The sequence below is a fragment of the Miscanthus floridulus genome, chromosome 6 (genome assembly GCF_019320115.1).
Source record: "Miscanthus floridulus cultivar M001 chromosome 6, ASM1932011v1, whole genome shotgun sequence".
NCBI lineage: Eukaryota > Viridiplantae > Streptophyta > Magnoliopsida > Poales > Poaceae > Miscanthus > Miscanthus floridulus.
In genome coordinates, this window is record NC_089585.1 from 91215434 (window position 1) to 91239961 (window position 24528).

General features: G+C 51.3%; 4 protein-coding genes across 4 annotated transcripts; 3 read left to right on the plus strand and 1 right to left on the minus strand.

The window, feature by feature from the left end:
• Positions 1-1493: 1493 nt before the first annotated feature.
• Positions 1494-2865, plus strand: LOC136458615 (probable long-chain-alcohol O-fatty-acyltransferase 5). Its single transcript, XM_066458552.1, has one exon. It carries the CDS (start codon positions 1621-1623, stop codon positions 2704-2706), a length of 1086 nt encoding a protein of 361 aa, XP_066314649.1. The 5' UTR covers positions 1494-1620; the 3' UTR covers positions 2707-2865.
• Positions 2866-4035: 1170 nt separating this feature from the next.
• LOC136458616 (phospholipase A1-II 3-like) lies at positions 4036-6246 on the plus strand. Its single transcript, XM_066458553.1, has 2 exons — positions 4036-4718; positions 5495-6246. Exons 1-2 carry the CDS (start codon positions 4059-4061, stop codon positions 6134-6136), a joined length of 1302 nt encoding a protein of 433 aa, XP_066314650.1. The 5' UTR covers positions 4036-4058; the 3' UTR covers positions 6137-6246.
• A 5653-nt stretch (positions 6247-11899) lies between these two features.
• On the plus strand, positions 11900-17290 carry LOC136458617 (protein INCREASED PETAL GROWTH ANISOTROPY 1-like). The gene is made up of 6 exons (XM_066458554.1): positions 11900-13476; positions 14197-14328; positions 14404-14585; positions 14678-14792; positions 16684-16818; positions 16951-17290. Exons 1-6 carry the CDS (start codon positions 12235-12237, stop codon positions 17056-17058), a joined length of 1914 nt encoding a protein of 637 aa, XP_066314651.1. The 5' UTR covers positions 11900-12234; the 3' UTR covers positions 17059-17290.
• Positions 17291-20106: 2816 nt separating this feature from the next.
• LOC136458618 (protein trichome birefringence-like 38) lies at positions 20107-22925 on the minus strand. Its single transcript, XM_066458555.1, has 5 exons — positions 22473-22925; positions 22153-22324; positions 20942-21114; positions 20704-20862; positions 20107-20601 (listed from the first exon to the last, which is right to left on the minus strand). The coding sequence occupies exons 1-5, from the start codon at positions 22856-22858 to the stop codon at positions 20310-20312; spliced, it is 1182 nt and encodes a 393-aa protein (XP_066314652.1). The 5' UTR covers positions 22859-22925; the 3' UTR covers positions 20107-20309.
• Positions 22926-24528: the final 1603 nt, after the last annotated feature.

Genomic DNA, 24528 nt, shown 5'->3' on the forward strand with positions numbered 1-24528 from the left:
ACTAGAAGGTAAGTCGTGGGTCCCTCATCCACCACGACCGAGCCCACTGGGTCCTCCACCTCCTCGCCTCGAGCCTCGAACAGGAGGTCTCAGCATCCTCACGCAAACTCCGCTTCGTGCGAGGCTCCCCAGGAAGGCCTCGGCAGGAAACGCCGTCTCCGCCTCGCCCGAGGCTCTCCACAGAAGGCCTCGGCATGAGGTGCATTCTCCGTATCGCGCGAGGCCTCTCACGCGAGGCCTCGGTAAGGAGCCTGATCTCCGTCTCGCGCGAGGCCTCATTCTCCATGTTGCTCGAGGCCGGCTCGTCCGCAGCCCGTCGCCCCCCGCCTCGGTCAACCTCCCGACAGCACGTCACGTCTCATTAATACTTCAACCACTCCCGCAATCTCAGCCGGACGGTGGCTCAACGCCACAGAATGGCCGACGCGACCCGAGGTCGCATCAGTGCCATACCGGCCGGGACAGGGCACGGCGGGGATTACCGGCCACTGTGTCCTAACACTGTGTCCACGATCCGCGCCATACCGGTTGGGACAGGGAACGACGGGGATCGGAATCGGGTGTCTCTTTGCACCCATTGCCCGAACCAGTATAAATCTTGTGTCTCTTTGCATCACCATCCGGAATTGGGAGCACGCAGAACAAATTCACTAGTCGGTTGAGGACCCCCCGGTCCGAAACACCGACAAGAGGCTTAAGGTTGAAGATGACGATAAACTCGTAACTTCAGCCCCCGTAAATTTTCATCCTAGGTCATGTCAACAGTATACACATGAAGCACTGAAATGACAATGCAATTGAGTTTGTGTAAACAATATTGTTATGATCATGCCTACCCTTCCCGTGAAACATCATTTTTTTATGAAACAGGAGGGGTGTGAACCCCTACTAGAAATTTATTAAAAAGGGAAAGTACTCAAATACACGGCTGAAGAAACAAAAAAGAGCACAAAGAAAATAAAAAGAATTGCATAAAGGAATCTAGTCATAAATCTATGGGGGGATGATAACTTGCTTTTGCTCATAGAATATCTAGAGCAAACTCTTGCTTGAAGACAGCGTTCCATGGAATGTTGAAGGTTGTTGAAAATATTATCATTCCGTACTGTCCAAATAGCCTAGCATATTGTGATGATAAATCTTTATGAAGAAAGGGAGCTGAAGCTCACTAGGACATCAAAGGGGTCACTGGTGTTAGGTACAATCAAATTAAGAGTAAAAACCAACAAGCTGAGGCAAAAGTGCAGTCCAACAACAATAATCGTTCGCTCCAAAGACTTACTTTATACATGAGAAGGCTGTGCTTGCTGCCTATTAGGAGCTGGACACCACGGCTAATGTTGTGTGTTTCTTGGTTATGATCATGACATTTTCGTGAGCCATTATGCGCTCCTAAATTCAGGTGGTGACGTACCCCCACGATTCACTCGAACGAACACGATACCTTCCCTGTCCCTGTCAAACTAAATGCCGCTAGAGCCTGCATCACCAAGCCGCGACGATCCACATGATCCCGCAGCCCGCGCTGCAAAATTTGCTACCTCTGCCATAGCCGCACATATATATGTACGTGTGCTCGTCGCATTCAAGAACATGATCAGTTGATCGCGTGCGCCAGCCATGCAGGCCGTCGCCCTGCCCACGATGGAGTCGGAGCTGAGGGCTCTCGCGTGGGCGACGCTGCTCACCCCGGCGTGCGCGGTGTACGCGCGGTTCGCCGCTCGCTGCCTTCGCCCGGGCATCCCGCGCCTTGCCGCGCTCCTCCCGACATTCCCAGTGTTCGTGTACATGCCCTGCATGTTCAGCTCCCTCCACCTGCGCCTCTTCTCCACCTTCTTCCACACCTGGCTGGCCACCAATAAGCTCGTCCTCCTCGCGCTCGACCTCGGCCCACTCCACCCGCGCCTCCCGCTCCTGCCGTTCGTCCTCTGCGCCGGCCTCCCTATCAAGGTCCGTCGTCTCCAGCAGAGCCAGCAGCAGCCTACTAAGAATCAGGCGTCGTCGTCGTCGTCGTCGTCGCCTCCCGGCGCCGAGTTCTTGAGGCCCTGCGCCCGCAGCGTCTTGCTCCTGAGCTGCCTCGCCGTGGCGTACCCCTACACGGGGTGGCTCCCGCTCTACGCGCTCCACTATCTCTACTGCATCCAGATCTTCCTCACGCTCGACCTCGTGTTCTCCTGTGTCATGCTCGTCTCCGCGGCACTCATGGGCGCGACCCTGGAGAGACAGAGACAGTTCAACACGCCGCTCGCCGTCGCCTCGTTGAACGGCTTCTGGGGCCGGCAATGGAACCTAATGGCCGTCGACCTCCTCCGCGAGTCGGCGTACGAGCCCGTGCGCGCTAGGTGGGGCCGGGACGTCGGCGTGCTGGCCGCGTTCCTAATGTCGGGCCTGCTCCACGAACTCCTGTACTGGTACCTGACGCTGCAGCAGCCCAGAGGTGAGATGCTGCTCTTCTTCATGTTCCATGCTGCGTTCCAGATCGCTGAGCGATGGGCCAGGGCGGCTGGGCTGTGGCGGCCGCCCAAGGCGGTGGCGTACCTCCTTGTCACGGCCTTCATGGTGGTCACCATATCGGAGATGTTCTTCGGGCCATTCGTGAGAGCCGGCACAGACGTGCGCTTGAAGGAGGAAACTGTGGCGATGGTGGAACTGATTTGGGGTGCCAGGAAGTATCTACTCCGTCCGTTTAGGGTGGCTTCAAGCTAGAAGCGGGTAGGCGGGGTATGGTCGATTTATAGTTGATACATTGCAGAGCATCAACTCGCGCATGAGCACTTGTATATGTATAATATTATATTACTACATGAGATCTTTTTTATCAAATAATATAAAAAACAAGATTGAAGAGACAAAGAAGATGAGCTAGCTTAGTTGGTGAGGGCATGCAACAAGTTCAAGTCCCCATTGAAGTGAATTTGGGTGTCAATTTTCTTCTTTATATAAGTTGCTCTAGTTTTTATGATTGAATAAAAGACATCAGTTTTATGACTTCAGCTTTAACACCAAGTAAGGTTGAGCATAACTCAAACTTAGCCCCAAGTTGATCTAGTTTTTAGATTGAACAAGAGACATGATTTTAAGACTTCAACTTTCATACCAAGTAAGGTTTAGCTACAGGAACATTATTTGTTCTCTCATGGGTGCTTATTTTGCATAGTTTAGTATCACTTTCAGTGATAACTCCTCAAATAAATCATATATCACATCAATGTGCTTTAAAAAACAAATTTCAAACTGGGAGAAATTAGGTGGTTTTTCATTAAGAAAAGAAATATGCACCCAAATTCAAGCTGAGAGAGAATTTGAACACACCTCCCACCCAACCAGTTAAGTTAGACTCATTTCCTTCATATAAATGTGCTTTGCTAATAACACTCTAGATATAAATAAAAGTATATAAAGTTCTTAACCAATTAGTTTATTTACAGGTTTCAGAAATAGGCATATATTAAACTTTAATGGTAGGCAATGCAACAATGGTTTGCAAACTTGTTGACAACACAACCACCAATGTTGGAAACATAACCTATGAGAGACATCATATTATCTAAACACTTAAATATCACAATCAATGAATCAATATGAACAGTAAGTCAATATCACACAAAATGTTAAAACCCTGAAGAGCCTGCGCCCAGGCTGTGCGGCTATCACTGTGTGGCATCACCAGGCTCTCACTTTGAGGCTTATTACAGCAGCACTCTTTTTATGCTCAAAATTTATTGCAGTGCTTGGTATCCATATCCTCCTGCAGACCTGCACACCGAAAGAACTGCTAGGTCGTCACTTTGATTAGAGAGAATTAATTTCTTGATTTTTTTTTAGTAAAAAAAGAATGGGGTAGCTGTGTCTCACGTTACATATTCCTTCCTTGATTCTCACCTTTCCCCTACACAAGTTAATTCCCTACACCTGTTGCTTTCCTTCCACCTGCAGTTCTGCAGCCCGCTGCATGCAGTACACCCTGCACGCGCTGCCGTTCACATGTCCATGCTCCACAGGTCCATAAATCTACGACAGCCAGTTCGATCGTTCAGTCGCAGGCAGAAGTCTCCAAAATGCACCGCTTCTTCCTCCTCGTTTCTGCACTCGTAGCCACCACCACGCTTTCCGCCGACACCACCACCATTGCCGTTGCCCAGAGGTCATGGGCTGAACTCAGCGGGAGGGACAATTGGGAAGGCCTCCTGGACCCGCTCGACGCCGACCTCCGCCGCGCCGTCATCCGGTACGGCGAGCTGGCGCAGGCGACGTCGGACGCGTTCATCGGCGACCCGGCGTCGCCCTACGCGGGCGCGTCGCGGTACGCGCCAGGCGCGTTCCTCCACAGGACGCAGGCGCCCGACGCGGACGCGTACCGCGTCACGAGGTTCCTCTACGCGACGTCGAGCGCGCGCGTCCCCGTCCCCGACACGTTCATCACGCGGCCGGCGCCGCCGGGGGCGTGGAGCGCCGAGTCCAACTGGATGGGGTACGTCGCCGTGGCCACGGACGCCGGCGCCGCGAGGCTGGGGAGGCGGGACATCGTGGTGGCGTGGCGCGGGACGAAGCGCGCCGTGGAGTGGGCCGACGACCTGGACATCACGCTGGTGCCGGCGACGGGCGTCGTCGGGCCGGGTCCCGGGTGGTCGCAGCCGGCGGTGCACCGGGGGTTCTTGTCCGTGTACGCGTCGAGGAATTCCACGTCGCGGTTCAACAAACAAAGCGCGAGAGAGCAGGTAATGTAGCTTTGACTCCCTCATGTCCTTTGCTGACACACAGTCTGTAGTGTTTCCTTGTCGTCCTTCCATGGCACATTAGCATAGGCACTGACATGGTCTTCAAAACTTCAAGTCATCCGATGGCCAGTAATTTTGCAGTGATTTTTTTGTAATGTTTTCAAGCGCACAAGAAAGGATACTGATTATACGTTGCTGATCACTATCGTTCTTGTCAGCTGTACTGTACCATACTAGAATGTGGCAGTGTGGGTGTGGCGCAATTTGTTCACACATTTGCACCAAGATCAGTCAAATGTTGTACGACAGTGCAGACAGGTAGTAGCTCGTACTCTCGTATGTTTTTTAGGATACCGACAAAGACATTTAAAGAGAGCATGGAAACTGCAGTGTACTACACGGGGACAGGCTTCTGTGTTTCACACACTGTAGGGAACTGGCAAATGATTTGGCAGGTGCGTTGTAGGAGGTAGGCATTTGCGTTGATTGGGAAATTTGCATTTTGTATAGAATCTTGTTGGGACTGGATAACATCTTGATGTTGGTGTCCACAAGAATTTTCGGAGAAGCAACAAGATAACATGCTGCAAACTGTTTGGAATTATAATGATAGGGATAGGATGGACGAATCGACAAATCGGCCTTCTTGATTGGATTGGATTGGAAAGGAGACACGAATCACTTTCCTTCCACAATTGAGCTCGATTCCTTATTCTTTGTTCGCCTTCTGGGCGCACAATTGCTGAAGGGAGTACCAAAGTGATCTATGCATGCAGGTGTTGACAGAGGTTAGAAGGCTGCTGGACGCCTACAAGGGCGAGAACTGCAGCATCACGCTAACCGGCCACAGCCTCGGCGCGGCGCTCTCCACGCTCACCGCCATCGACATCGTCGCCAACGGCCTCAACGTCCGGGGGCGCTCCAACCCCAACGACACGGTCCCTGTCACCGCCATCGTCTTCGGCAGCCCGCGCGTGGGCGACGACCAGTTCAAGAAGGCGTTCGATTCGTCGTCGACGCCCGGCAGCGGCGCCCGGCTGCTCCGCGTCCGGAACGCGCCGGACATCGTGCCGACCATCCTGCCGGCCGCGTTCTACAGGGACGTGGGCGTGGAGCTGCTGCTCGACACGCGCAAGTCGCCGCACCTCAAGAAGCCCGGGCCGGGCCCCGCGGCCTGGCACAACCTCGAGTGCTACCTGCACGGCGTCGCGGGCACGAAGGGCGACGGCGACGGCGCTGGGTTCGGCCTGGAAGTGGACCGCGACGTGGCGCTGGTGAACAAGGAGGTGGACGCGCTCAGCGACGACTACCCCGTGCCGGCGGCGTGGTGGGTGGAGAGGAACAAGGGCATGACCAGGGACGTCAAGAGCGGGCGATGGGTTTTGCAGGATCATGAGGAGGGTAACCTCGCCATGTGAGATGATTTTTGGTAACTTTATTAGGTGGTCAATGATTATGAAAGAGTTTTCTTCGACAATATCGCATAGGTATGGAAGGGTCAATGATAATATCGCGAATATTTCAACAAAGTCCAGAATCAATTTGAGTCAGATTGTTTCAAATTCGAAACAGTTTCTATCAAAATCATTTAACTGAAACATGCCCCACGTTATTACGGCATTTTGAGCTAACGGTTTGGAAGATAGTAAAGGGCCAACATTATTTGGGCTCCTAAGCCCAGCATACCCTCTTTTTTTTTTAGAAAGAAAAAAAGTCCACGTTACCTCCTCAACTTTCGCGAAAGTCCGGTTTTCCTCCCTGAACTCCAAAACCGGGCAAAACACCTCCCTCAACTTTTAAAACCGTTCATCTTACCTCCCTGACCCGGTTATAAGCGGTTTTGAAGTCGATTTTGTCTTTTTCTTTTTTATTTATTTCGGCTGAATTTTAAAAAAAAATCATAGTAAATCACAGAAAAATCATAAAATGGGAAATCCAATTTTGTTGAACTCCACATGAGTAGATCTACACAGTGAACATATGATATGGTATGCTCTAGTACAAATTTTTTGTTATGATGTTAGATCTATACTTTTTCTGTAATTAATTGGAATAATTCATAGCTACAATTTTTATTGTTCAATTGTAATGAAATTTTTACGGTAGCTAATTATTATATGATTAAACTGTAGTTTTTACGGTAGCTAATTATTGTATGATTAAACTGTAGTTTTTATGGTAGCTAATTATTGTATGATTAAACTGTAGTAAAAATTTCATGTATAGCTAGCGTGGGACCTCCTGTTCACCGCACGCACGCATGGGCGAGCTCCCTCTTTCTTTCGTTCTTTCCTGTTCCTTCGACGTGCACAAGCACAAGACGCAATGCCGATGGAGCTCGTGGACCCTGACAAAGTGACAGCCCGGCGATTGCGCGCGCACCGCGGCGTTGATCGATTATGCATTGATGATGATGAGACGGACTCCGGGCCGGGCGGCTGGCCGGGTATGCACAAGAGCTCTTAACTTCTTAAGCCAGCCGCGCGGCATGTCCTTAAGAAACGAGCGTCGTGCCGTCCTTGGCTGTTCGCCTGTTCTCGTCTCCTTCTCCTCCTCGCCTGACTCGTCAGAGCCACGCTCGTAAGCTGGTCCCCTTCTGTCACGAACGTCGAACGCGGCTATGGCTACGAACGAACAAAAGCGTGGAAGCGAGAGCAAAAGCGGAGGGGGGCTAAATGTCAGCCTGGGTTCACATAGTACTACGTGCTTCGCTGCTTGTTACTGATCGCCAGAACGGATTCATCAGGCTGTTCAGTGTCGCTATTCTCTGAGGGGAAAAAAACGCCCTATGCGTGCCCATGCATCAAAAGAAAGGTCCGCTCGCCAACAAGGTGAATCGGTCCAAAAGATTCACCGTACCCCGGATAGTTACAACGATCGATCAGGCCGGCGCGGCCGTGGAGCATGCTGCTGTAGGCATCGCCGTCGTCACTTCGTCAGTACCGTGGGGCTGGCAATGGCACGCACGCGATCAATGCGTCTGCCGAGAGATGGGCGCCACCACGTTGACGGATCTGAGGTGCATCCGCGAATTGATTGGGAGCTGCGGTCGTCTCCCCTCCACCGCTGCCACCACCGTCGATACGATCCGCGCAATGAATTCCACTCATCCACTGCGTGTCCTCTCTCGCGTCAGGGGCGGACCCACGGGGTATGCCAGGTGGGCCACGGCATACCCTGTGGGCCAGCCCAACACTCATATATGGAATATGTAAAAATAGTATTTGCTTAATGTTATTGTACGTGGTTCAGTGGTATGCTCATCCTATTGTCCCCACAAGCGTGCAATGCATGTTCGACTCCCGTGGAAGGTTATTTTTATTTTTCCTATTTTTTATTATCCACTAATGCAGGTTCCGTTCCTACCGTGAACTGCACATTATTTTCATTTTCCTATTTTATTATCCTACAAATTAACCGGTACGATACAATACAAGACGTCATTTTTTTTTCTCTCTAGGCCACGTTTAGTTCGCCAGAATCTGCGCCGCCGATTTACTGTAGCGGTACTGTAGCTGCAGTACCATTTTGTTTTTATTTGGTAATAATTGTTCAATCGTTGACTAATTAGGCTCAAAACGTTCGTCTCGTAAAATACAACCAAACTGTGTAATTAGTTTTTTTATTTCGTCAACATTTAATACTCCATACATGTACCGCAAGTTTAATTTTAAGGCTTATCATGTTATTTAACACATGTGGTTTTATTGAATTGTAATATGGTTTTACCAAATTGTATAAAAAAAACTTTACGCGGCATATCCCGTGGAAAAATCCTAGCTCTGCCACTGTCTCGCGTACGGGCCCGTGAACAGCTGCCAACCCAACAATTCTAGCAGCCGATGCGTAGGCGTAGGCGCGTAGCATACCCAAGGTTGTACGTGGTGGCTCCTCAAGCAGGCTGAAGATATCTTGCCAGCGGCGGAAACAGGACGAGGCCAATGTTACGGTCTCCAGGCTGCGGCAGCCGGCATGCGATGCATTCACGGCGGCATGTACGCCATGTACGGCGTCACACTCGGCCGTGGCGCCGAGCAAGGCTTGAGCCTGTTCGCTTGCTCGTAAACGATCGTAAATTTTCAGTTAGGAATAGTATTTTTCTCTCACACCAAACCAGCCAACAGTAAATAATCCACGATCGTTTACGGCCTCCCGAACAGGCTGAAGGAGGCCAGGCCAGGCGAGGACCGCGGGCAGGTGGGTGGGTGTATCAGTGTAGGAGTGTAACTCAGGCGTGTTTTGATTCGGTGACTAAAATTTAGGAGGTGTCACATAAAGATATCGCATAGGGTGTTTAGATGTTAATAAAAAAAATAAATTATAGAATCCGTCAGTAATTTACGAGATGAATTTATTAAGCATAATTAATTAATCATTGGCATATGTTTACTGTAGCACCACATTGTCAGATCATGGACTAATCATAAACTGTGCATTTAGTTTCATAATTAATCTATATTTAATACTCTATACATGTATCAAATATCTGATAGGACAGGTAAAATTTAGAAGCAGTAACCAACACCCCCTCAGTCGGGGCCTCGCTTCTGTATCCAGCCTCACCAGGACGGCCTCCCCGGCGACAGGTAGTACGTACACGTACGTACGAGCTCCAGCCTCCAGCGATCGCGAGCAGTCCTTAAAAAAAAGTCAAGCGTACCCACTAGGCCTCTCTACCCTCGAGTCGCTGTCGGCTCGGGGCACCAGGGCCTGCCGCAAGCCGCGGCAATGCAACGAGCAACTCATCGAGCATTAAGGTGCACCAACGACGGAACGGTGGCACGGTGCCCGTGCCCACGTCAACATTTAAATCCGGGGCTCTCGTGTGCATCAGTGCATGGACCATCGATCACACGAGTCTGTTGCCGGCGTCCCTTTCCCTGCGCGTGCGCGTCGCAGACCCGATTTGAACTGATTTTGATTCGAAGAGAATCGTACGTGTATCTCCATATGGTCACAATGATTTGGATGGGCGCAACTGGCATCCAAACGCGGCATGTTCGCTGTTTGGTTTCTGAGTTGGTTTGGGCTGACTGGTGCTGGTTTATTGTGAGAGAAAAACACTGTTGGCTGATTGATTTGGGTTGGCTGAAACCAACGAGCGAACAGACTCACGGTTTGTATGTTCTCAGACAAAATGATGGCTTGATGTACAAGTAGGTCAACATTTGCACTCTCAAATTACTGTGGGAACAAGTATAATCTTTTGGGATCTATTTGGCTATTTAGAAATAATGAGTCTTTTTTTGGTGGAAATGGTGGGATTTGCTAAATTTTAGGTGCCTGAATTTTAGTTATTTTTCAGGCGACGGTTATTGCATATATATTATACTAAAATTGTAGTTTTAGTTCTTTGCAATTTCTGGAGACACAATCTGCAATTTTTTGTTCCGAGAATAAAACCCGCTAGACAAAACTACAAGCCTGACAAAATCTTATATGTGTGGGCACAAAGACAATTTAATAACTTACAACTATTTCTATAGTTAGACAAAGACAAAAATTTAATATGTTATGACACAAAAACAAATAACAAATCACAAAAGAGACAATTACTAATTTATAGTATAAGAATGTTGCCCGAAATCATCTTAAAATTCAGGCCGCTGAAATATAGGAGAAGTGGAAAACGATTGTACTCTTATTTGCATGTTTTTAGAGCAATTTACTAGACATTTTTTCGTGAATTACACAAGTACAAGTGCAGACGTTCAACACGCATGCACACTCATCCCTTGAACACACGTACGCAAATCCTACCCATATGAGCATCTCCAAAAAACTGTGCCGACACATATTTTTAGAATGCCCTACAGAAAAGAACGACATGCCATTTTTGAAGTGGGCATGTCGCACAATGGACCGTGGCTATGAAAATTTTTGCCGAGCATGGATGGCCACACTTAAGAGACTTAGAGCATCTCCCTCATATCTCTTATATTGCATTTCATATAATTATTTTAGAAGAGTACCTTAAAATCAATTTACGATATAAAAGAGTGTTGCTATAGCAACAATCTTTTAAAACAGGGAGTAGCTGTAATCTCTTTAAAGAGTGTTGCTATAGCAACAATCTTTGTAATTTTTTCTATAATTTTGGTCAAACTTGAGATGCTTTGACTCTCCAAGATTCTTGAATGATTTATAATTAGAACGGAGGGAGTAGCTGTCAAGCTTCGCTAGCATTAGATGCAACAACCAGCATGTTCGCGCTTGTTGGTTTCAGTCAAGGCTTATCAGCTTAGAAACCAACCAACAAACATGTCAAACGATTATTTTTCATAGATATAAGTAAGTATATAAAACATGGTGGTGGGGTTTAAAAAAAAGGGTGTTGGGTGCTCGGAGTGGGAGATAACTCATAGATGTAGCTTGCAAACGGTGGTTAATTCACAGTGACTATGTCTTTAACAACAAAGGCCCCGTTCGGCTTACTCCATATTCGGCTTGTTCGTCTTGTTTTTTTAGCCGGAATAATATTTTTTCCTCACAATAATTCAGCCAGAACAATATTTTCAGTCAGTTTCAGTCAAGATTCAGCAAGCCGAACGTGGCCAAAGTCCTAATGAATCCTAATGTGGCGGTTCACCGATCAATAATTTTCCTGCAGAAATGGAGCATTCTACTCAAGGAGAAGGAAAGAGGCTGGGCTATGAAGACAGTGGAAAAGCTATCAAGACATTTGGGTCAAAGCGTCCAAGATTAGTGGTGTAGAGCTTCCGGGGGGTTTCGTTTAGGGAGGATGTAATCTCTGCTATTTTCTGATGACCCCTTTAGCAGCTGCTTTTGCAAAACTACGTTGTGACAGAGAGTGTGTGCCATGGGCACGTTTAAAACTCTGTTTGTAAGCACATCTCCCCCGCGAATCCTTATGCTTTCTATAAAACGGGAACAATCGGTCTTTATCTAAAATTTTTACAAACGGAATTCTCTCCGTTTCTGGAGCTTTTGAGCGGGTACAGCCGTACATCAAACATGCAACGATCACACACTGCACGCGCGCATCGGCGATGACACGGATATTTGCAGCATGTCCCTTTCATCGTAAACGATCGTGGATTATTTACTGCTGACTGATTTGATATGAGACAAAAATATTATTTTAGTTTATAATCCATGATCTTATACGAGCAAGCGAACACGCTGCCAGCTTTGCCAGTCAAGTCCCTAGCTCTGTTAAAGTGTTAATGCTGGACCCTCCCCGCGCCACGCCGGCCGATTATAGATAGAGGGCGTTTACCAGCATCATCCATCCATTCATCCACTGTGACGCTGTGTGTGTAGTGTGCTTACTGCTACTGCTAGCACCTCGGCTCGCACTCGCACCCCCGCGGCTCCCCGCCACCTCCTTCTCAACCCAAAGACCCGTTTCTCGGACGCCGCGCCCCGCGCCTTCCGCTTAAACCCCGCACCCCAAAGCGCCGTGCATCACCGCGGCGGCCGCCGCTCAGCAGTCATCCTAATCGCACCTAAGGTCTCTCCACGGTGGTCTAATAAGTGAAGTTAGTACGACGCCATGGTGGCAGGCCGCGTGAAGGCGGCCATGGGCTTCCAGCGCAGCCCCAAGTCGCCGGCGCCGGAAGCGGCGCCGTCTCCATCCCGGACGCCTAACCGGGCGCCGCCCACGTCGGGCTCCACGTCCACCACCGCCGGCTCGGCGCCGCCGTCCAAGGCGTCGGCGCTCGCCCGGTCCTTCGGCGCGTACTTCCCGTGCTCTTCGGCGCAGGTGCGCCCCGCCGCGGCCCGCGCGCCGCCGCAGGTCGCGGAGCTGCTGCGCGCCATCGAGCAGCTCCAGGAGCAGGAGTCGCGGCTCCGCGTGGAGCTGCTGGAGCAGAAGATACTCAAGGAGACCGTCGCCATCGTCCCGTTCCTGGAGGCCGAGCTCGCGGCCAAGAGGACCGAGCTCCAGCGGTGCAGGGACACCGCGGACCGGCTGGAGGCCGAGAACGCGCGGCTGTGCGCCGAGCTCGACGCCGCCGCGCTCGAGGTCACGAGCAGGAAGCAGAGGATCGTCGAGCTGGAGAAGGAAATGGCGGAGCTGATGAGGAAGCAACAGGAGGCTGCGGCGGCGGCGGACGCCGACGACTGCTCCTCGTCCGCCTCGGCGCCGAACGAGCATCTCGAGAGCTCCAGCGCGGCGCCAAATCGTGCGAGTTTAGCTCAGCTCGGTGCTGAGCGGCCGTACATTCCGCCGCCGCCAGCGCCTTTCAAGCCCAAGTCCTACTTCTCCGCCTCGTCGCACCCTTCGCCCGCAAGCTCGTCGCCACCCTCCACGTCCACCTCGTCGTCTTCGCCAGCGCACTCCCGCTCGTCGTCGGATACGGCAGCCGCTCCGAGACGCCGCGTGGTAGTAGAGCTCTCAAAGCTGCCGCCCATACCTCCGCCGCCGCCGCCTTGCCCTCCTCCGCCACCGCCACCGCCACCTCCCAGCAGGAGCAAGAGATTCTCTCCCTCGAGCTCAGCCAGAGCCGACGGAAGCGCAGCCGCCGCCGCCGCCGCCGCCCCACCTCCCCCGCCGCCTCCCCCTCCGGCAAGGAGGCCGCCGTTCGGCGCCGCGCCACCACCAGGCGGGGCATCATCGTCGGGGCAATGCGACGTCAGGCGCGTGCCCGAGGTGGTGGAGTTCTACCACTCATTAATGCGGCGGGAGTCCAAGAGGGACGGCGGTGTCGCAGGTGAGCCCGCGAACGGCGGCGGCGTGGCGACGACGCGCGACATGATCGGCGAGATCGAGAACCGGTCGGCTCACCTCCTCGCGGTGCGTACAACTGAAGCATCCATCCGTCACCTCGTTTTCGTTCTCGTTTTTCTGAACCGCGACCACCACCGGTACTTCAGCGGCTAACCACTATTCGAATCGAACGACCCGAAGAATGGTTCGTGTAGGAGAGTTTGGTGACGCACAGTCATTGAACAGTGGAGGCGTCGTTCTCCGTCGTTATTTGCTAGATTACAAGCCGTTTGGTTGGGTAGATACGGTTAGTTATTGCTGCGACGGTGAATGCATCTGCATGCATGCTCTGCCAAACCTTTGATCCATGCAGGTACAGTACAGCAAGTAAAACGGAGACCACCCGTTTGCTCTCGAGTTTATCCTCCTCGCGATGTCCATGTCAGAATTCCAAAGGCGAGGAGCGAGCGAGGGCCAAAGATTTTGTTCTGATGGCGCAGCCTGCTGAATGCTGATACGAGGCAGCGACGGCGAGCTGAGCTCGGTGAATGAATGTGGTAATGCAGATAGTACAGGCAGTTAAGCAGAAACGTACGTAATCTGAGGTGGGGCCGACGGAAGTGCAGTGAAGGGTTGGTCTGGTGGTTCGGTAGATGCGTGAGTTACGGTCTCCAATTTTAATCCGAGCATTGGTGTCGTGTCTCTCTCTGGTCCTCTGGTTGACTTCGATCTCAAGGAAGATAGCATACCACACGTCACTTGTGATTCGACGCCCTAAACTGATTTGTGGTTGACTTTGGTTGGCAGATCAAGTCGGACGTGGAGAGGCAGGGCGACTTCATCCGGTTCCTGATCAAGGAAGTGGAGGGCGCGGCGTTCGTCGACATCGACGACGTCGTCAGCTTCGTCAAGTGGCTGGACGACGAGCTCTCGCGCCTGGTACTGCGTTTAAGTTCTAGGCGCAGCTAAACCATCCATCGATCGACCGGTCAGCTGCTAATCCGCTGCGTGCAGGTGGACGAGCGCGCGGTGCTGAAGCACTTCGAGTGGCCGGAGCACAAGGCGGACGCGCTCCGCGAGGCGGCGTTCGGCTACTGCGACCTCAGGAAGCTGGAGGCGGAGGCGGCCTCGTTCCGCGACGACGCGCGGCAGCCCTGCGCCGCCGCGCTCAAGAAGATGCAGGCGGTCTTCGAGAAGTAAGCGATCTCTCTCGCGGCACTGCGACCGTGAAGGGTCACGACGTTGCTTGTGTTCTAAACTGTGTACGTGTGCCGAACTGACATATCAGGTTGGAGCACGGCGTGTACAACCTCGCCCGCGTCCGGGACGCCGCCACCAGCCGGTACACCCGGTTCCAGATCCCGTGGGAGTGGATGAAGCAGGACACCGGCATCGTCAGCCAGGTAAAACTCGCATTCACTCACCGTGGGTGCGTCCGTCCGTCCGTGGCATTCATTCACGTATACGGAGTATATAAGTAGAGACTGTCGTCGACTGTACTTTCCGTACATTGAGTGAATTCTACGCTTGGATGGAGAGGACAAACAAACAACTTTTTCGATGCCGTCCGTGTCCGTCCGCACATGTATGTCGGGTGTCACGTACTCGCAACCGTACAAGTTGGAAGACGTACTACAACCCCCGCCCGCCTGGCGCCCCGCCCGCGCGTGATCCGGCCGGCACGCCTCTGCTAGTTCACGTGCAGATCGAGCCCGTAGAAGTTACCCTCCCCCGTGCCGGTCCCGGTACACAACAAAAGGTAATTCGAGGTGGAAATCCGGAACGCTACGCGCCGGGAGGCAGAAGCAGGCGTGGTCTCGTCGTCTGTTTCAGCGTGGGGCATCTGTTAGGATGTGCCGTGCGTGGGCGTGCACCGGTGCACGTGAGCCGGCCGGCCGGCGGCGCATCTTGTGAGCGTGCCGCCGTGCGCCCGTGCTTGCTTTGCTTGCTCCGTTCCCCTTCTCTCCTGCCACCGCTGCAGCAGCTAGCTAGAGAACAATCCCGCGACACCTCGTAGCCCGCGTCCGTTCTGCGCGGCATCGGTTGGTCGAGCTGGCCGGGCACGGGGCACGGGTTGCGGGAATGGGGAATCGGTCCTCGTCAACGTGGGCCCGCCCGGGCTATGCCTATGCGATGCGTGATCCGATCCTTGTTGTGTTGCCGTGTTCGGCAGGGCGCTATGGTGGCGCGCCCTGCTGCGTGCACTGTTGGTGTGCCAGGCCGAGCTCTCTCTCGTCTGTTTTGCTTTGGGTGGGCTGTGCACTTGTGCTGCACCGACTCTTTCACCATCCGCAGAACTGGTAGACTCAGAAAATCATCCTTCAGTCTTCTCATCAACGAAAATATAGAATAGCACCATGGACATCCGGACGGAGTGATGTAGCCGTAGGTCCACTGTATTGATTGCTTGCGCCGTACTTATGCTCTGTTTAGTTCCACCTCATTTTGCCAAATTTTTCAAGATTCCCCGTCACATCGAATCTTTGGACGCATGCATGAAGCATTAAATATAAATAAAAAATAAAACTAATTACACAGTTTAGACGAAATCCACGAGACGAATCTTTTAAGCCTAATTAGACTATGATTGGACACTAATTGCCAAATAACAACGAAAAGCGCTACAGTTGCATTTTGCAAAAAATTTCACATCTAAACTGGGCCTTACACCGGGTGGTTGTGTTTCTGTTTCCACTCTGGACCATTTCCCAAACCTAATTGAATTTGTAGATGCACGTACTCTCCTTTCTTGCATCTCACTGCAAGTCCCGTACGCTGTTGTATTGTAGTTGACTGAAAGTTTTGAATGCTGGTTGATGAAAGTAATGTACGTGTTTTAGTTAAGATGTAGACTTCCGCAGATGATTATTCGGTTGCTGCCAGATGATCTATCTTGGGCCCTCTTTGGAAGGGCTTCTGTAGGGGCTTCTTCATCGGCTTAATTAAAAGCACTACCAAACGGGTATACAAGAGGAACAGCCTGGAGCCGAAAACAAGCCAAAAAAACAGTGAAATCGAAGCTGTTTAGGGGCTAGAAGATGAAGCCATCAAAACATGGCTTTTCCTGGTTTCTCTGTTTTTTTTAGAAGTTCAATCCCTACCAAATAGAGCCTTAAAATAACTTGATTGCACTGAATAGAGGCTCGTGAGGGGCTATAAAGTGTCGATGAGTGGTAGGTACCCCCTTACGTTGACTACCCTTTTTTTTTTGCATCTCATGGTCTCATGGACCTACTCCGGGCTTATTGTAACCATTTGTCTGTATAAAGTACTGATGAGAGCGGTGATGTACAGATCAAACTCCAGTCTGTGAAGTTGGCAATGAAGTACCTGAAACGGGTTTCCGCTGAGCTTGAGGTAATCAAGGGAGGCCCTGAAGAGGCGGAACTGATGCTTCAAGGAGTACGGTTCGCCTTCAGAGTACACCAGGTACGTGCTTGGTTGTTACTCATCATTCAACTATGAAAAACATCAGCGTGTACTATCAGAGAACAATTCATGCCCCATTCCATGTTGTCGTTAGGCCATGCCAAGGCACTTGACACTCCTCGCTTCATGCAGTTTGCAGGTGGATTCGACGTGGACACCATGCGAGCCTTCCAGGAGCTCAAGGAGAAGGCGTCCATGTGCTGGATACAACGGCAGAAGCAGCACCGTCATCTGCGGTAGCACAGACTCGTTGCCAGGGCCTGAGGAGTGAGGAACAGTTCTTATATGGTCGATTATACGCCGTCATCTCGTCGTCGCCACAGTGGCATAGTATGATTTGTTGATTTTTTTTTCTTTTTGTTGCGAGAAATAGTTGAGGATTGTCTATTCTGCTGTAAACGCTCCAGTACTGTAACTAATGAACAACCTTTGTGCCTTTTTAGGACAAATCTATGTTTATCACAGTCTCATCCTTTCGTTCTTCCAATGTCTGTTTTTGTCAAAAGCTTTGTGCTTACTGATTATGTACATAAAATCTTCGGCTATTTGTGTGCCATACTGCCATGTAGCAAAATGTTACTACCTACTCCATACATCGTATACTCCCCACAAGAAAGGTATCAACTGTCGGTGCTTTTTTTTTTTGTTTTGAACATCGCCTTCGGATTGCATCGAGCTTCGTACATAAACGAAGTTCAAAATAACGCATCACAGACGACGTATTGTCTGTATTCGTTATATTGACAACGTTATATTCTTCGGAATGGGAAATTTTTGTAATGTACTTTTAGCAGAAGACAGTGGATGACTAAGCCCCTGTTCGCTTTGCTGAAAAAATAAGCCAAAACACTGTTTCGGCTGATTTGTTGTAAGAGAAAAACACTGTCCTGCCTGAAAAAACAAGCTGAAAAAGACGGATTATAAGAGAAGCGAACATGGCCTAAATGGAGTTGTGATTGGAGGTCTGCTAGTTAACTTCGACCATTCAAGTTAAAAAAACATTAACTTCAACCATTAAGACACTTTAGCGTGGCAATTTATTTTCAATGGCATTATTCTTTGCAGTCTCTCTACAAAATTATCAACTTCAAAGATGTACAACCTGTGCTTGTGTTCGCTGTTCGGGTGCTTAACATTCCTCCGAGAGTTTGTTACTTTCTTTGGCTATCGACTAAATATCCTTAATAATTACTAGAGATAACCTTAGCAAAAGGAGGAATCTGGACGATGACTCCTGTCTTTTTTGCTGTGAAAAAGAGTCAGTTAATCACCTTTTCTTTGAATGTGTAGTTGCTTCTCAACTCTGGTTTGTCATCTCTAAGGTTTTTGATTTGCAGTTAGGAGTTTCTCTATCCTCTATAGGAAAGTTTTGGCTAAGCAATAAAGAAATGCATAGTTTCTTTAGACTCTATAGGAAAGTTTTGGCTAAGCAATAAAGAAATGGGATGCTAATATGATCACTTCAGCTGCTTTTATGGAGCCCGTGCAAACTTAGAAATGATCTGTATTTTTATTTTAGAGAATCAGGTGGAGGAGTATGGATATACTCTTGCACATGTTGCTGCTACGGCACAATTCTGTGTCAGGAAGACAAACAAGCATCGTTGAAAGAAAAATAGTAGAGATCAAGAAGATGGCTGGGAGGGTTCTCTGGCTACCAAATCGACGCCCAAAGTGGATCAACCATGGAGTCAAGTGGTGGAACAGATGATCGACAGGTACAAGTTGGGGATGAACTTTAATTTGGAGGCCCTGGAACATGCGAGCTGGACGGCTGGAGCGAAACTCCTTTTGGTCTGGTGTAATCTCTTTCAGTAGTTTCTAGTTTTGTTGAGAGTTATTTTTGGTGAGGTTAAGGACCTGTTTGGCAGGGCTCCGGCTCCGGCTCCGGCTCCGGCGGAGGAGGCCTGTCAAATATTTTTCTGGAGGAACTGTTTTTCAGTAAAAAGAAGAGGAGTCGAAGCCGTTTTGGATGAGCCCCTCAAGAGGAGCCGTGCTAAACACCCCCTAAGTCTTCTGTTTCGGTTGGTAGCTGCTCGTAGGTTGGCTTGAAAGCTTTTTCAGAAGGTTGGTCTAAACTGTTTTTGATGGTATGCCATTCGCTACGCCTTAAACTGTTATTTTCCTGTAGTTAAAAGACCAAGGCTTTGTCCTAAAACTCTAAAAAAAACGGTAAGCCTAGAGCCCGGACGTCCGGCCCCAGGCCCGTGTTCGGACGCAACTCCCGTGCCGTTGTGCCCGCATTGCATCCCACGCACTCCGTCCCGTTCCTAACCGGCGCTAGCTTCCGGAACATCCCACGCCCCGCGTGGCACAACCGCGCCCCTGCGCCCATCCCACGCCCGCATGGCAGAACCGTGCCATGTGCCCGCACGCCGAAACTGCGCCCCGCGCCCACCTGCCCCGCTTGTGGATGCGCGCCGTGGAGGCGTACAAAGTGAACCATGGCAGCGCACCACCAGCAGTAGGCGGACAGCGTCCTGCAACACAAGTTCTACTTTTTAAACATCTAGATGAAACATTTGCAACATACGCCTGAAAACAGATGAAACACTTAAACATGCGTGTATAGCCATTGCAACATGTGCAACACCAGATCAACTTTTGAAACATCCAAATGAAACATTTGAAACAAACATCTGAAACACATGAAACACTTGAAACATAGGCTTGCAACATGCGTATATTGCCGTTACAAATCGACTTTTGCAATATTCAGATGAAACACTTGAAACATAAGTTGGAAACGCCTGAAACACTTCAAAGACGGTGTAGCCGGCAACCATGGCCTACCTGGTGAGGGACTGCGGTAACTAGCAAGCTCAGGTCCAGAGGGAACGTGAGCAAACGTCTGCGCGTGTGCAGGCCACCCCTTCCTACCGTGGGAGACGAAGTCCAGACCGGCGACGACCTTCTCTTGGTGGCGCTGGGGTGGTGGTGGCGTGATGCCCGCCATGGCCGCGACGGGCAAGGTGGACGGGGCCGTGCTAGTGGATAGGGGCGCGGCGTGGCCGGCGATGGGGTGCGGCGTGGCAGGGGAAGGACGCAGCGTGCATGGGGGACAGGGGCGCAGCGGGGCATAGTGCGACGGCGGATGCGCGGTGATCACTGCCAGATGCGAGTGCGATGAGGAAGAGCACGCCTCTTGGGCTGTCCGCTGCGTAGGCCCATGAAGATAGTGTCCGGATGAAGGCGGACGCCCGTGGCCAAATATTAGTGAAAAAAATTGATATTCTTGAAGAGCAAAGAAAATGCATCCCCTATAGTACACTACTTTGATACTGAACAATAACTGAATCACCCCCAGGTTTCAATCATGTAATACAACATTGTAAACTCGCTTGCTGCTGTTGCTTCTTCTTATATGATGATATGACATAACAGTGTTCCTGCTGTTTTTTTAACAAAAACAATTGAATCACCAATTTAACCTATAGCTTGCGCCAATTGGCGCGCGCGCGCGCGCACACACACACATGTTTCCCCCGGTCCTATGCCAGGAGCGATGCGTAGAGGATCTGGTTCCATGTGTCTGGCACACCGGCGAGGCACCAGTGGCTGCAGTCGTTTCCCGGGTGGCCGCCGCTGTAGGCCGATGGGTGGCCGTCCCGCCTGAGCTGCGACAGCAGCGTCACGTCGAGCAGGTACACCGGTTTGGACATGCCGCCCAGCGCGGCCCGCACCGCGCCCTGCGCCGGGACGGGGCCGGCGGGGTACGCCGACCCGGCGACCGGCTGCGTCTGCTGCGCGCAGCTCCGTGAGCCCTCGCCCCAGTCGGCTCCGCTGAAATGCAAACGAAACAAACGCGTCCGGCGCCGCGTCTTTTTAGTTGTTGGGCCTTTTGGATCTTGTGGTTGTAGGCTTTGGTGTGTGGGTTTTGCTTACTTGTAGTGGGTCGGCGAGATGCCCTGGAAGTAGACCTTGGTCCTGGAGGTGTCGACGTTGGAGTCGACCCACCTGGCCCATGTGGACATCCCCTTGGAGAAGGCCGTGAGCCGGTCCATGTCCTTCATCACCTGCCCTCCGTCTTGGACGTAGTCCCACCTGGATCACCATCGGAAACAAAATCAAAACGATGAACACAACAAATGCGAAAGAAAGGACGTGGGTGCTGTGGACGTACGGTTGGTCCCTGCCGGTGTGCGTCCACCAGTGCCACGTGTTGAAGACGAGGACGTCGGCGCCGAGCCAGGCGTCGCCGGTGATGGAGTCGAGCTTGAGCACCCGGCCGACGGACTCCTCGACGATGTCCACGAGGTACGTGCTCCGGTAGTAGGCCACCGACACCCCGTAGTCCTGCCACCAGCACCAGATCGACAGACGCACGTTAGTTGGTGTACGTGCGGGCGTATCCGTGTACCACCAAAACAGAGCAACGCGATTAAATGCCGATCGATCTCGACATTTTCTCTTATAATAAATCAGCCAACAGTATTTTTAAATATGGAACAGGACATATATGCACGTACATGGCCGCACCGTATGTCCGTATCAATCAGCTATCAGCAGAGCACGCACAAAGGTCCAAAGGTGTCGGCACCTCCTATATATGCAGTGGACGCGGCCATAAACTGGCAGATAGTATAGTGCCAAGTCTATTCAGTGTAGTCGTCGGCGATGCGTCTGCGGCACCTGTGCGTCGCAGAGAGAGCGGATGCGATGTCACTACTGCCGAAGCACAGTGCACAGCAATGCCTTGGTTTTCTTTTCTTCGTTATATATTTTGTACGGCCCGTCCGTGGCATTGCATCTGGTGGACAGAGGATGAGAGGATCTAACAGTTTGACCCTTGTCAGCTTGTCACGGGTAAGACCGATTAGCAAAAGGGACCCGTACCCGTAGCAAAACGCCAAAAGCGAACAATGGAAAGCTTTGTGCTGTCGCGCGGCCCATCCATGGCGACGACGACCACGAGCGCCCATGATCGCCCAATGCAATTCCTCTGCCACTGCCACCACATGAGCAAAGCAAATTGGCGCGCGCGTCCAGTTTTCCGCTGCTGGCGGTGCGATTTGGCGCTGGTGCGCCTCCATCTGCGCCAGACAAACGCGCCGTTCCACCCGTAGTGCCCGAAAGCCTGCGGCCGGAACTCCCGAAAGGCCAGCACGGGGCACAGGCACAAGCCTTTTCGAAAGCTTGTAGACTGTCTATTTCCAATCTTGCTTTCACTAGTTGCTTAAATAATTTGAACATCCCATGCGTGAATCCTCTTTCGCCACAACGTTGAGCTACCCACTTATCCAGCCGTGCTACTTCTCACTAAAAATATGAATGTAGGGCACGGGACATATGGCAGCGGAGCGAGAGGTCTGGTATAGTACTAGGCGTACGCACCTGGAACGTGACGCTGGAGACGGGGTTGCCCCTGGCGTAGGCGACCTTGGACGCCGGTGCGGCGGCGTGCAGCATGCACGCGAGCGACTCCCACTGGTTCAGGCTGATGGAGTCCCCCACGAACAGTATCTTCTTCCCCTTCCATCGCCTCAGAAACTCTTGCCCGTTGAACCTGGCATTGGCAGGCAGCAATGGCGGCCGGGAGCGTCATTGACTCCAGCACGCAGCACGCAGCACGCAGCTTGGCCTTGGCGCACCAAGATTTGATCGATCGAGGCATTGCTTGATGAGTGATTACAGACAGACAGACAGGCGCGTACCTCGGGAGCTCGCAGGAGGTCGGGCGCCACCGGTACTTGAGGTACAGCTTGTCGGGGCGGCCGTACTTCTGGCAGTCGAACTCCAGCTCCACGAAGGGGCACCCCGCCGTGTCGTACATCGGCAGCGTGTCGTCGTACACCCAGCTGCCCTGGAACAGGTTGCACGACGCCATGCCGGTGCCGGGGGAGCCTGCCCCGCCGCCGCCACGCTGGCGCCCGCCCCCGTGCCGCGTGCCGTTGTGCTGCCTCGCGGGCCTGTGCTGCCGGAGGCCCAGCGTGCCCGTGCCCGCAGCGGCGGCGCACGCGCGCAGCAGCGAGCACGCGACGGCGGCCGCGGCGAGGAGGGGCAGGAGGCGCAGCTGCCGGTGCCGCTGCCTGGGCGCCATTGCGCGGCGCTGTGGAGTGAGGAGCGGGGAGCTGGGCCTTGCGGGGACGGACCACGGACGGATCAGATGAGGCCGGCGCGCCGAGCTTTTTATAATAAGGAGAGCGACGGGTTTTACGCCTTTTAACCTGGCCTACTCAGCTTTTTCTGTGGGCTGGCCGGCCGGGTTAGATTCTTGGGCCTTGTTTATTGAAGAAAATTTCAACCCGATGAATAGTAGCACTTTCGTCTTATTTGGTAAATATTGTCCAACCGTGGACCAACTAAGCTCAAAAGATTCATCTCATGATTTCCAACTAAACTGTGCAATTAATTATTTTTTTACCTACATTTAATGCTTCATGCAAGCGTCCAAAAATTGATGTGATAAAGAGAGAGTGAAAAAACTTGGAACTTTGAAGGGAACTAAACAAGGCCTTGGCCGGTCGCTGGCCGCTGGGGTCTGCGCGGCTGCGCCATGGAGGTCTGTCAGATAGGCGATGATGCGATGGTGACTCTGTTTCGGCAGCGGCAGGGTCAGAGACAGCGGTCGCCGGATGAGAGAGTCCACGCCACGGCCCACGTCGTGTCCCCACCCTGTCACCGCCAGGCGCGCATCGGCACGGCCCGTGAAAGAACTCCCACGGGCCACGACACGCGTATCCGCCTAGCATACGAGCATACGGCATATCTCTGGACTCCGGGTGATCAATGTATACGTAGATGTCTTTTGAGCCAGTTCGTCAGGTCAGGTAGATGCATTTGCATATCCCCTCAGTCCTCGCTCCGTGATTGCGAATGTATATTTGGTTTCCAACTTTCCATGCATTACTTGTTAACTATTACGAGTACATCGGAAGAAAAGCGTGCATGCATTGAGGATGTGATTGGTCAGTTGTATACGCTTGGAAGACGACCATGGGGAGAAAAAAAAAACATGAGCATAGATAGCTCCCACGAAAACGATGGCTCCCATGCATACTGGAAGCCCGAATTTATGACATCGACATAGATTCTTGAACAGCGTCACCACGTTTACCTTTGTGTACAAGCAGGGAATGTAGAGGAGCGGGTCTTAGGGCGTGTTTAGTTCCGAAAATTTTTGGCTTTTGGCTACTGTAGCACTTTCGTTTGTATTTGGCAAAAATTGTCCAATTATGGACTATTTAGGCTTAAAAGATTCGTCTCACGATTTCTTGATTAACTGTGTAATTAGTTTTTTTTTCGTCTACATTTAGTACTCCATGCATGTGCCGCAAGATTCGATGTGACGGTTACTATGCAAAAATTTTTGGCTTTTGGATGAAAGTAAACGGGGCCTTAGTAATTTAGATCCCGTTGGTGTGACTTCCACACTACCTTCTTCTTTGGCTCTGTGGGTAGAGCGGGCGGAGCCATGTCGTGCAGAGGAGCACTTTTGACCAGCAAAGCACAGAGCCAGGCCTTGTTTAGATTGTGGTTAGAAATCAGTATTTGGTACTGTAGCACTTTCGTTTGTATTTAACAATTATTGTCCAATCATGGCCTAACTAGGCTCAAAAGATTCGTCTTGTAATTTACAATCAAACTGTGTAATTAATTATTTTTTTTATTTACATTTAATACTTCATGCATGTGTCCAAAGATTTAATGTGATGGAGAGAGAGTGAAAAGACTTGCAGTCTAAACAAGGCCCCAGAGCCGTTTTATATA

What these genes read in the sequence shown, in the direction of transcription:
- LOC136458615 (XM_066458552.1), top strand. Translation starts at nt 1,621, where the DNA reads ATGCAGGCCGTCGCCCTGCCCACGATGGAGTCGGAGCTGAGGGCTCTC.
- LOC136458616 (XM_066458553.1), top strand. Translation starts at nt 4,059, where the DNA reads ATGCACCGCTTCTTCCTCCTCGTTTCTGCACTCGTAGCCACCACCACG. An exon ending in AACAAAGCGCGAGAGAGCAG is followed by an intron (nt 4,719 to 5,494) that starts GTAATGTAGCTT and finishes CTATGCATGCAG; the next exon opens with GTGTTGACAGAGGTTAGAAG.
- LOC136458617 (XM_066458554.1), top strand. Translation starts at nt 12,235, where the DNA reads ATGGTGGCAGGCCGCGTGAAGGCGGCCATGGGCTTCCAGCGCAGCCCC. An exon ending in ACGACGAGCTCTCGCGCCTG is followed by an intron (nt 14,329 to 14,403) that starts GTACTGCGTTTA and finishes CGCTGCGTGCAG; the next exon opens with GTGGACGAGCGCGCGGTGCT. An exon ending in ATGCAGGCGGTCTTCGAGAA is followed by an intron (nt 14,586 to 14,677) that starts GTAAGCGATCTC and finishes CTGACATATCAG; the next exon opens with GTTGGAGCACGGCGTGTACA.
- LOC136458618 (XM_066458555.1), bottom strand. Translation starts at nt 22,858, where the DNA reads ATGGCGCCCAGGCAGCGGCACCGGCAGCTGCGCCTCCTGCCCCTCCTC. An exon ending in ACCTCCTGCGAGCTCCCGAG is followed by an intron (nt 22,325 to 22,472) that starts GTACGCGCCTGT and finishes TGCCAATGCCAG; the next exon opens with GTTCAACGGGCAAGAGTTTC. An exon ending in TCTCCAGCGTCACGTTCCAG is followed by an intron (nt 21,115 to 22,152) that starts GTGCGTACGCCT and finishes TGCTGGTGGCAG; the next exon opens with GACTACGGGGTGTCGGTGGC.